Genomic DNA, 12,037 nt, shown 5'->3' with positions numbered 1-12,037 from the left:
CAGGACAGGACACTGATTAGACAGGGACCATGGTTATATTTCACACAGCCGATAGCCCCTCATAGCCTTGCATACTGATACCCTGATTACAACCACTTACTTATTTTACAGCTTTTTATAATACTGTATTATCAACCCAAACTGCGTATACAAATACTTGACACACTTCCTGGGTACTTGATTATGATAACCAATTCTGCTACAGTCCCATGGGATATGATACATGTTCATCTCACTAAAGCTATATATTTGCACAAACTTTTCAGTGTAAGAGGAGACATGATAAATCATCAAATAAATCAATGAATGGAATCAATTTAATGCTGAAGGAAGAGCCCTATTTAACATGTTCAAGTGACTGTGGGACAAGATAAGCATGGGGAAAAGAATTGGGAGTTTCAGCACACAACTGGTGTGGCAGAAATGGAGAGAAGTCATTGTGAAGATTGGAATGCAGAGAGCAATGTCAGGGAGGCTACAGGCAATTACCTCTGCTCTCAGTGCTGAGGAAGTACAAAGGTAGACAGGTCTACGATTTTACTAGAGCTGTGGCTACCTTGGGGCTGTGTGATATAGAAAACAGTGTTCCAACATAATGAGAAATATGTCATTAGTTGTAAGGAAAAAACCTTGGGAGTTAGTATTATATTATCCCTTATATTGCATGCTGCTGAGAAATGTCCCCATCACTTCAAACAATCCAAACTAGAGAGACTAAATCATCCATAGAAATCACTGCCAATTTAAGACAATTAGCATGGTTCTTTTTTTTTTAACAATACAAAATATGAACATACAAAAGACAACATTTAGACGCACACGAACATCCATGACATCACACCTGCCAAGCCCGAAAATGCTCTTTAATATATTTAGATAATGAACCATATGATTTTTCTATTGTCTTAACGATGGAGGATTGGTATATTTCAAGATAATGGACGAGAAGATACCCATTGGGTATCTCACTGCACCCTCATATGACAGGTCTTGAAATATGAACCAAAAAGTAAATTTACATGAATACTTCTGACAGCCAACTTTCTAACTCCACCTATTACTTTTGGCCTGTTGCATTCCCAAAAGGTATGGATTATTCAACCTTTGTTAGTTTTACACTTAAGACATATGACTCTCCTTCTGCTGTAGAATTTGATCTCTTTTTAATACATTAGTTTACAAATTGCATGTATTTGACAATTTCTACATCGGTCAGTGCAAAATTGCTTTTTAATTCTGTCATGGAAATACATGTATGTCCTATTACCAAATAATTTATGATTTCTATACCTTTTAGTTTTCCATGTTATTATCAGTGCATACTGAAAAGCTGTTCAAGGATTGTTTTTTTGCTAGTGAGATTTGGTTCTTGTAGAATCCGTTTCATTTTCTTCCATATCGTTATAGTGTTCTTAACAATGAAGTTGTTCATGTTCTTAGCTTTATCCTTTGAAAAATAGACATGTGAAAAGATTCTGGGGGTGAGCATGCACATCTTCAACCCATTGTTCCTTTTTAGTGCATTTAACAATGTCTCAAGTAAAAGCCTTGGGTGGGGAGTTGATGCAATTCCAAGTCTGGGAGGTTAAAACCACCCTCAGATTTAGCGAGATGTAAAACTTTTCTTTTATTCTGAGTTTATGAGCTTGATTTCCTTGGATGATAGCCCTGTCAAGCTGTGCGATATCTTGAAGTGGGCCTTCTGTTTTGCTTATCCACTGAAAGTGACAATGAACAAACCAACCATGGAATGACTTCTCAGCCATTCTTTTCCATTCTCTGAACATTTTTTGATCAAGTCTATTTTTATTAAAGCATTTCAAGTAGTTAAAAAAACAAAACATTTGCACAATACTTTTTGCAATTTTAGTAAAATGTTTAAATTTGAGTAGAACCGGAAACAGAACCAAGAAAAGAAAATCGTAAAGAAAATTGAAGATACTGTTTAAAACACAGCAGACATTCAAATCAGACAGCAGTATTAGACTTTTCCCATTCTGGATTCTCTCGGTTTACATTTCAGAGCAAGCGTTTCTCCCCCAAAAATTTGCAAGACAAATTAAAGACAGAAATGTAAATCCCAGGCACCGCCCCCTATATACCCACCTATTACCTTAAAACAGGAATAAAAAGACAATGAGAAGAATGAATTTAAGACGACCACACTCCTCCGATGAGCCTTACTAAATGCCAAAGGTAATGAGAAACAATATTTTATTATCCAGCACAAACCCATACTCACCAGCACCAAACAGAAAGACGTTAGAATCAAGGGAGGATCAGTTTTTTTTTCCATTTCAGAGGCTCTCTTGTAGACATTGTATGTGGCTACATAGATAAGAGTCATTTTCCTCATTCAATATTGACCAGTTTTGGGAGGAAACAATGAAGGCATTAATATGTGAAGAGTCCTGCTTGACTTTAATTAAGCTCCAGGACACACTGCCTAGGGTCTACCTACCTGATAAGGCATAATGGGCCAGAATCAGTCATATAATATCAATATAGTCACATCATTTAAATGGGATAAACAAAGTCATCAAAAATAAAAGGACTTAGGGTTACCTCCTGACCTTGAGTGCTAGTCTATGCTCATTCTGATTTGAGAGACCTTGGTAACAGGCTTCGAAAGACTTTCCACACCTGCCACACAAAGACAGGACAACAAACAGGACGGTACATTTATCCCACATCCTCTCCCTACAGTCAGTCAAGTTGACCTTCTAAAAGACACCTGAAGTCAAGCAGTGTCACTTTGGATATCCTGCCTGTGTCCTGGTCTCCGTGGCTCTGAGCCAGCGGTACATTACAAACCCCACTGACCTCCAGACAGACTGTGGAGTTGCAATGGGCTCAGGAGAATCAGACTCAAATCCATTTAGACACATTTTTTATGTCTTTACACAAACCACAGACTATGACATATAGGTCTCTTTTGGTGGAGATCATCCCCAGAGCAGAGCTATGTACTTCCAATAGAGATGTGGGGTTAGGGAGAGAGACAGGACATGCAACACAGATATACATCATAGGAGAGAAACAACATGGAAATGATGGCCAAAGGGAGAAAAGTTACAGGCAATTGGTAGCCTTATCAATCTCAGTTCATATGTAACAGCTTGGCATAGCTGGACACTCAGACATTAAGCCACTGTAGGACTTTATCGATACAATTCCCCATATACAAATATCTGAATTGCTAAAATAAGAAAAAAAAGAAAAAACAACAATCACATTAAAGCCATCCAGGATCTTCATCTGGCAAACCATCACATTCCTAATGCATGCCATAAGAGAAGAAGATTCCTCAAGCTGCCTTCAAACTGGTATGTAACAGGGCATTCCATTGTTCCCAGGTCAGCTCTTAAAGACTGTGCATTTATTAAGGTAACAACATTGGTGAGGGCAGCCGAGCTAGGCGAGAGCATGTCCAGACCAGTACAGTGACTGTCTGTGATGCCCTCTGTAATATTGCCCCCTATGGACCTTGGCCTGTGTTCACAGGCTCTGGCCAAGGCCCTGTGACTTGAAGAATATGATGTAACCACGTTCAGTGGCATAGTCATGAGGTGTAGCACCAGCCAGCCTTTGGACAGCCTTGTATGCTAATGCATTGAAGATTCTCTCCTTTCTCCAACCATCCCTCACATGGAATGATCAATAGACAAGGTACATCTGCTGTATTTAGTGGTTCAGTGATTCACATCAATGCATTGAGTCAGAAAAAAATTGCTGAAGAGAACAATGTCATAATTAAGTAAAAAATTTAAAAGCTACAGTTGCATCCCCAAACTGCACCTCTAGAAGCAAACCTGTCTGAAAATGACACCTTCCACCAGCCCAATGATATCCTCCGATATCACATCCGAATATCACAACAGTCTCTACATCTCTGTCGCCTCTCTATACCCTGCTTTAATCACATTCAGCTTTTGGTTTACATTCCCTCCATGTTCTGATAACCGAGGTCTGTTCTGATCCACCCCACAGCAGCTTCTAAATGTGACAGATAGGGCTGTTTTTTGTTTTATTAATCCTGAGAGAGTGAATTAAAACAGTAAATAATCTTTATCAGACAGCAGGAAAACAATCGATTTCATATTATACAAAGAAAAAAAATCTACATCTCAATACCTGTACAATTGCACGCAGAAAGAACATGTATGCTTTGGAAATAAAAGCCTGTGCATTTTTTCTTATCATGTTTTGATTACAAAATAATAATTACATTGGCAAATTAGTCTCTTCTGCTGCAATGTCTCACATCCTGGCTTTGCATGGCAGCAAAAACCCATGTGACCTGCAGTCCTGTTTTCCTGCTCAGGAGGGCAGCACTTCAGAAAGGACAAACAGATGAAACACGCTAAAAAGGAGGAGAGGAGAGGCTGCATGACCACAATGCTGCTCTCCCCTGCACTCCAGGAAAAAATAAAGAAAAAAGAACAACAGAAATCAGTAATTTTCTCTTCCCGTCATTGCCAAGAGCTTTCCTATAATATTCTCTGCTTACAGCTGTGTGAAGGACAGCTCGGCTGGCTCCCAGAGCAGTGGTGTTGATATGGTCCGTTAGGTCCTGGAACTGTACGTCTTGTCTATTGAAATCAGTTCTGTTGACAGTTAGTTTTGCAGATGGGTGGTTGCAATGAATGGTACAGGTAACTCTTTGGAGTGAAGTGTTCCCACTGTAGGCACTAGGAAGAACCAAGGCAAAGAGGGGCCCAGTGTCTCAACGTCTCATCTGACCCAACTGATAGTTCTCTCTGGGCTGGCGTTGGTTGCGCTGCTGCTGGGGCTGCTGGCCATTCGATTGCTGCCGTCTCCTCCTCTTCAACGTGCCTGCATGGGAGACACGAACACACTGCTCTCAACATCATAACACTCACACACATACCTGCTTGCATAAAATGAACCAGAGTTACACTTCTTCCAAACACATATGCTACGCTATACTATGCTACACTATACTATGCTACACTATACCATGCTACACTATACCATGCTACACTATACCATGCTACACTATACTATACTATGCTACACTATACTATACTATGCTACACTATGCTACACTATACTATACTATGCTACACTATACTATGCTACACTATACTATGCTACACTATACTATGCTACACTATACTATGCTACACTATACTATGCTACACTATACTATGCTACACTATGCTATGCTACACTATGCTACACTATACTATACTATGCTACACTATACTATGCTACACTATGCTACACTATACTACACTATGACTATTTTGTTTTCCCCACATCTTCAGTCTAGCTGGGGAGATATGTTTCCCCCCCAGTGTTGAGGCGTAACGTACCTGGCAGTGGCTTGGGTGGGGGCAGTTTGGGGTTGCTGCTGGGTGTGTGGACACTGCAGATCTTGATGAAACCAGCCATCAGCATGATGAGAGCAATGCCCATCAGCAACACTGCCCACCAGTGAGCCTGGAACACAGATTATGCCAAGTCATATTTTTTCAGTGTCTGACAACTTTCATATTGAAACTGGTAAGAACATTTTATAAATTGAGATGTATTTAGCTCCTGAAATTGTTTTAATGCAAACGGGAGCGACAGTTACAGCAGTAGGGTGAACTAATATTCTGAACAACACAGGTAACTACAGTAGAACTAGGACATTGGCTGGGCCTGGGACACTAACCACTATCCACTCTGCGATGTTCTCGTAGAGCTCTGCGTTGAAGATGGCTTTCTTTAGCCTGGCCAGGGGGCCGTCTGCGTCCACCAGCCGGCACCTCATGAACACGTCGCAGTAACCCTTGAAGTCGTTGCAGGGGGAGCCTGGCTGCAGCGTGGTGATCTTCTTGCTGAAGAAGCGGGCCCACTTCTCGGAGCCCGTGCTGCTGCAGGTGTCGGGTTTCACTGCAGGGTGGGGGAGGAGACGGGGCACACCACTGTGAGGTCACTGCTAACAGGACAGTCCCAGTCTTTGTAGGGTCTTGGTGGTTTAAGATGCATGTCATATTGGGACGGATGGCCAATAATGAGCCGGTGATAGTGGTAACAGGTAAATAACAGACACTTACTTCTCTCCTGACAGCAGACGTGGCACAGCTCAGTCTCGTCTGTTCCCTCAATACTGGCACAGGTACACACTTCCAGACCATACTTCTCACAGATGGAGCCAGAGCAGCCCTGGTCGACAGAGACGTGGAGAGGGAAAGGGAAAAACAGGGTGAGTGTCAGCTATGCTCCATTGTCATGATTTAAAGCACTTCAACACAAGTTTGGTCAGAGAGCTAGACCATACCCCGTTGAGGCAGACTTGTGTCTCTCCATGGCAGGCGGTGAAGTTGGCTTTGGGTTCAGAGGTGGGGCACTGGGCAGTGCCTCCGTTACACATGCCCTGTTCAGCACACTCTGACTCGTCCCTACACTTATCATTGGAGCCCTTGAAGTTGCACGTCGGTGTACAGCAGGGACCCTGGCTGGGGCTGACACAGAACACACACCAAGTCAGCTTCAACTTCCTTTTTATTAAGGCAGAAACAGAAACAAGTTGAATACTATATTCAATAAATACTACAACAGTACTAACCGTAAAATCAACAACATTTTGTCGTACATTATTGGCCACCTACCTACAGATTTTGCCGGGCTTAAGTTTGCACTTGTTGCCGTCGGCCTCGTTGGCGTTGTAGCAGCACTCGTCTTTACACTGGTCACTGTAACCACAGTCACACTGCTCCCCTGCCTCCACCAGACCATTACCACAGATGGGCTGGCCAGACTCTGCACAAACACACACAGGAAGGAGTGATGAGATGCAGTAGAGGACACACAACCTTGGATGTCCATTCCAATGACAAGCGCACCCACACTTCCTTTGCATATGCAAAGATGGATGCCCGCAGGTGCATGTGCGGACACACACACACACACACACACACACACACACACACACACACACACACACACACACACACACACACACACACACACACAACCTCAGAAAGACGGCACTTACCCACAAAGCAGTTGCCCCTCTTCTTCTCCAGGACCTGGCTGATGTTCCTCACGCTGCAGATAGAGAACTTGTTGTTGTTGAGCTTGTCCCCTGATGTGGCCCGGGCGTACATGATGTAGTTCCCCTGCTCCTTCTTCTCCTGGGCCTTGGACTCTCCTGGGGTGCACTCTGTCCCAGAGTCATGCTGTCAAACCATAGGGAAGAGGTTCATAGGGAGCCAATGAGCATCCCTCTCCTCCCTCAGGAGGGCGTTAACATAGACTCCTCCACTACTGGGACTTTAAACCAATACACATCCTATAGTGAGAATCTCAACAAAGTGATATACAACTGATTAGCATGTGCAGAATGATCTGTTTTGTGCTGTGCACTGAGATAAAAGACCAGACTAGAACCAGACAAGGCCCAGGACAGAATACTCACCGGAGAGCCAAAGTTGTGTCCAACCTCATGTGCGAAGGTGATGTGGGAGACCTTGGGGGGGACATGGGAGGCGTAGTTCTGCACCGTGATGATGCCGGTGTTCAGAGACTTCTTCTTCCCATCAGAGTACAACTTACTCTTCTCACAGATACCTCCGGAGCTCCCTAAGAACACAGTAAAACCCCTCATCAAGATCACATACAGTACACACCATGGAGGATTCTGTCTTTCACACTGTATCCCACCCAACAAACTAACAGGACCATAGTGAGGATTTACATGGCATTGAGGATGTACTATTTCCAACTCTGACACAAGTGACAGTGAAATGATGTAACACTCTTATTGGAGTAAATTAAACCTGATACACTGCCTGGAGTGAATAAGCAGAGATCTTTGCTACTGTAGGGGAGCAGAGGGCATTTGGGCCCAGTGGCCACCCGTGTAGGTGAGACACAGAGACACAGACAGCAAAGCAGCCAGGTGGTGCTGAATATGCCCGCAGGGGGAGAGTGGCAGCTCGGGCACAGCAGGGGACCTGAAGGGCGCTGCACCACAGTCACTGAGAATGCCAATTTAAACATGCTCACTTACCCATTCTCAAAGAGAGAAACGCACTGTCTGGAACACACACATCGACAGACATGGCCAGCTAGCTGTAAAGTGCAAGTGTGGAGCATACTGACACTTAGATTTTTCTCAATCTATTTGGGAAACCTGATTTTGATTGAATAGTTGATTGAATAGTTTCATATTGTGTTTAAAGGGAGTGTTTAAAGTCAGCTCAGATAGTGGGAGTGAGCAGTGGCAGACAGAGCTGAGTCAGAACAGCTTCTCTGTCCCACCCTACAGTACTATCAGATTCAGCTGGTATATTTACCGGTCTGCCTCTAGGCTCCCCCTGCACTATACACTCAACACTGCCCTGTCTGAGATCACAGAGTGTGTGTATATGTGTGTGTATGGGGGGGGTGGGGGGGTGTACAGAGAGAGAGAGAGAGTGTAGGAGAGAGAAGTGGAAATCCCAGTTGCAGTAAGGTCCAATCTCTCCTACAACTGTGGACTAGAGGATTTCTATTTTCTAACCAGCCAGGCTAGGAGGACTGGGGCTCTGCTGGAATACCAGGCAGTGGCGACATCTTTATCTGAGAATAGCCTGTGCGCTTAGTCATAAGGAGGCCACACCTTTGACTACAACAGCTTTTAGACACACAGAGACATGAAACAAAAGCACTTTACAGTATAGGGACATATTTGTGTGTGTGTGTGTGTGTGTGTGTGTGTGTGTTGCGTGTATGAGGAATGCCTCCATTGAAGCCACTTATGAGTGTGGTAATGGATCAAATCCATTAAGAAAACCATTACCCAGGCCTGACTGGTGTCTCTAGTAGCAGTCTGTTGTCAGTCCACTCCACTGGAGCGTTCAAGGCAGATCTCTTCTCTACAAGCCCACAGCCTCCCTCTACAGCTCTACAGACCCAGATCGATTCAGCCTGCTTAGAACATTGCTTATTTGCCTGTATTGATTCCTAGTGTTTGTCATTGTTTTTCATCTTGGGTTCTGTGAGTTAGAAGTTAATCAAGATATGTTGACGATACCTGGGCCAACTGACACTGACCCTTCATTTAACCCTCACTAAGGAAAACACAGCTTGAACTCTGATCTCTGGGGCTGCTGCTCATTGAAAGAAACTTATAGCAGTAACATGTGAACTTGGGATTCAACTACAGTACTGTCCACTCTCTCTACCTCTTGATTATTACTGTGAGGATATCCTGAACTAGGCACAGCCTGCATCTGTATGGACTCCTGTTCTATCTGATTATGACCCGTCAACCAGAACTGTAGAGCTCTGGGTCACCCCTGTCACTGTAGAGCTCTGGGTCACCCCTGTCACTGGAGAGCTCTGGGTCACCCCTGTCACTGGAGAGCTCTGGGTCACCCCTGTCACTGGAGAGCTCTGGGTCACCCCTGTCACTGGAGAGCTCTGGGTCACCCCTGTCACTGGAGAGCTCTGGGTCACCCCTGTCACTGGAGAGCTCTGGGTCACCCCTGTCACTGGAGAGCTCTGGGTCACCCCTGTCACTGGAGAGCTCTGGGTCACCCCTGTCACTGGAGAGCTCTGGGTCACCCCTGTCACTGGAGAGCCCTGGGTCACCCCTGTCACTGGAGAGCCCTGGGTCACCCCTGTCACTGGAGAGCCCTGGGTCACCCCTGTCACTGGAGAGCCCTGGGTCACCCCTGTCACTGGACAGCGCACCGCTCCAGTCACACTCAACTTCATATTTTTCTAGTGTGAATCATTCATTCAGAGGTGTTGAGCCTGTACTTGTTTAGCCTACTTGTGTGTGTGTGTGTGTGTGTGTGTTTGTGTGTGTGTGTGTGTGAGAGAGAGAGAGACAGGACCATTTCTGTCTGTGTGCTGTTGCTGTCTCATTGAGTTCTCCCTTCTCACAGTCCACACTACTGACTGACTGACACTATGGGGTTGGTGGAAACCAGAGGGAGACCCAGCTTCAGGCTATAGAGAGGGGTGTGTGATCATCTCCTTCGACTGTTTCACATTCTACAAACGTCTATGAACTTTGTTCAGGAGAAGGACTCTGTATGTAGCTCCTTTGTCCTTGAGTGAACCTTGTTTGGAGAACGCTGCAGTTTTGACAAACACCCAGGGAGGGAGAAAGCGGAAATCACAAAACATGCTGAGTAGGCAAAAACTCAACAACTTAAAATGCATTTCAAGTGGAAACTGCGTGGAGACGATGCCTTAGCAAATCCAGTCCTCCTCGGCCTTGAAAATTAAATTACAGACATGCTGGTGGAACGAGAGAGAGGTGGGGGGGGGAAGAAAGTAGGGATATTGCACTGACAGATGGAGCAGCTTATCAGAGGGCGTGTGCTGGGGTTAATGGACATACTGAGGTTCATTGAGTGTTCTGATAAACATCAGCAGATTGCAGGTACTCAGAGGGCAGAGCAGGGAACCTCCAGCACAGCTTTAGCTTCCTCTCCTCTTTACAATGGAGCGATCCCATTAGAGATACTGGAGCCAGGGAGTCTCTCACAGACCACTGGTCACTTGGGTGACTTCTTGGATGCTATACCTTCCTACTCTTTAAGGAAGCATAAATGTCCACTATTCTCAGTTTTCTTGTTTTAATTCTCGACTGAATTCCTACCCTGACAGTTTTTATGCAAATGAGTGCATAAAAACACAAGTTCAATTGGTGTGTGTGCACGCACACACCTGCAGGAGCTCCGACCCAGGCCAGGCCCAGCACCCCGTCGTCAAAGTCCCTGTCACTGAAGACATAGGCCAGGCAATAGTCATCATGGTTCTGTTCTGAGTTGAGCTCCAGGAACTTCTCCACCCCAATGTTAGCGAAGCGGAACGGATTGGTGATGTCCCGCTCATCACTGGTCGTGTTTATCTGAAGAGATGGAGAGGAATGGGCTCATTGAATAGGTCATGAGTAGGTAATCACACATACATGCTTATGTACACACACACACACACACACACACACACACACACACACACACACACACACACACACACACACACACACACACACACACACGGGTTTCCATTTGGAAAATGTTACACCGGACATTTGACCAGCAGCATTTAATTTATCGGACATTTGAGAAATTTACCGGACCCATATGCATTGGGTGTGTAACCTGATTAAGGCGTCCACCCACAGTGCTCAGAATGACAGAAATTACATTTAGATTATGCTAATTCATATTAACAGAACATGCAAGTCAAGAATGCAACAATGTGAGTTCCTTCTTACTGAATTCTGATGTTAGAATAACATGTACTGTTCCTCAGCCAACAAGACCAGTGACGAACAGCAGAATCCCTAGCTTTTGTCAACCTACTATCCCTCATAGTAGAAAAGGTTACCTATTCTGTTGGTCAGCTTGTGGAGAAAGAAATAGCCTATTCCAAACAGACTCTGGGACAGAGAATAAAAAGAAAAAGCAATGAGTCTGATGCAACAGATCAGAACGTTTAGCTTAAAATGTTGAAATGTATTTATTTACATTATAAAACGCAGCAATGCGCACAAGGCAGTAGGCTGCGTGTGAATGTTCCTTCCATAATGCAATTAGCAGGAAAAAGCTCACCAGTTTCATGTGACAGAGAAAATATCCGTTAGAAAGAGGGGAGATGTAATATGCAACAACTAGCATGGGTTGCTAATATGACTAGGATTGTGCCTTGGAATACTGGACAATTAAATAAAGTTGATATAAAATAATTGTCTCCACGGATATGGTCTGATTTTGGCTCGGCTACTTTGAAGCAAGGTAAGAGATGCCTCATATGTATTAAAATGTTCAGGTTTCAAACAATTAAGTATGTTTTCAAAGTGCATACTGCCTCCAGCTCATTGCAAAGAGGTGTGTGACGCGCTGATGAAGTTGTGTTCTTCTGTTGCCTAAGCATTTACTGTTAGAGATGCTATAGCAGCAGCTCTCGCGCTCTGACAGATTTTACACTCAAAGGCTCTGTATCTGTATGCTGTAGGCGTGTGATAAATAAGATATCCATAAAAAACTAATATACTGTACACAAGTGCCAATTTAATTCC

The 12,037-nt window shown here is 44.2% G+C and overlaps 1 protein-coding gene across 1 annotated transcript in view; it reads right to left on the bottom strand.

Moving 5' to 3' along the window:
* Window positions 1-299: 299 nt before the first annotated feature.
* The window catches only part of LOC112249184 (disintegrin and metalloproteinase domain-containing protein 10-like), a 106,597-nt gene continuing 94,859 nt past the window's right edge, over window positions 300-12,037 (bottom strand). The window contains exons 8-16 of the mRNA XM_042321061.1: window positions 10,681-10,864; window positions 7,433-7,596; window positions 7,010-7,193; window positions 6,624-6,774; window positions 6,293-6,476; window positions 6,069-6,177; window positions 5,684-5,904; window positions 5,340-5,466; window positions 300-4,836 (exon numbers count right to left, since the gene is read on the bottom strand). Coding sequence (XP_042176995.1) covers window positions 4,727-4,836; window positions 5,340-5,466; window positions 5,684-5,904; window positions 6,069-6,177; window positions 6,293-6,476; window positions 6,624-6,774; window positions 7,010-7,193; window positions 7,433-7,596; window positions 10,681-10,864 — 1,434 coding nt within the window. The 3' untranslated portion in view covers window positions 300-4,726. The remainder of the gene's footprint in view (window positions 4,837-5,339; window positions 5,467-5,683; window positions 5,905-6,068; window positions 6,178-6,292; window positions 6,477-6,623; window positions 6,775-7,009; window positions 7,194-7,432; window positions 7,597-10,680; window positions 10,865-12,037) is intronic.

This window comes from Oncorhynchus tshawytscha, linkage group LG04, assembly GCF_018296145.1.
Source record: "Oncorhynchus tshawytscha isolate Ot180627B linkage group LG04, Otsh_v2.0, whole genome shotgun sequence".
NCBI classification, from domain to species: Eukaryota; Metazoa; Chordata; class Actinopteri; order Salmoniformes; family Salmonidae; genus Oncorhynchus; species Oncorhynchus tshawytscha.
Note: the sequence above shows the minus strand (reverse complement) of the source record. Positions and strands in the feature narration are given on the sequence as shown.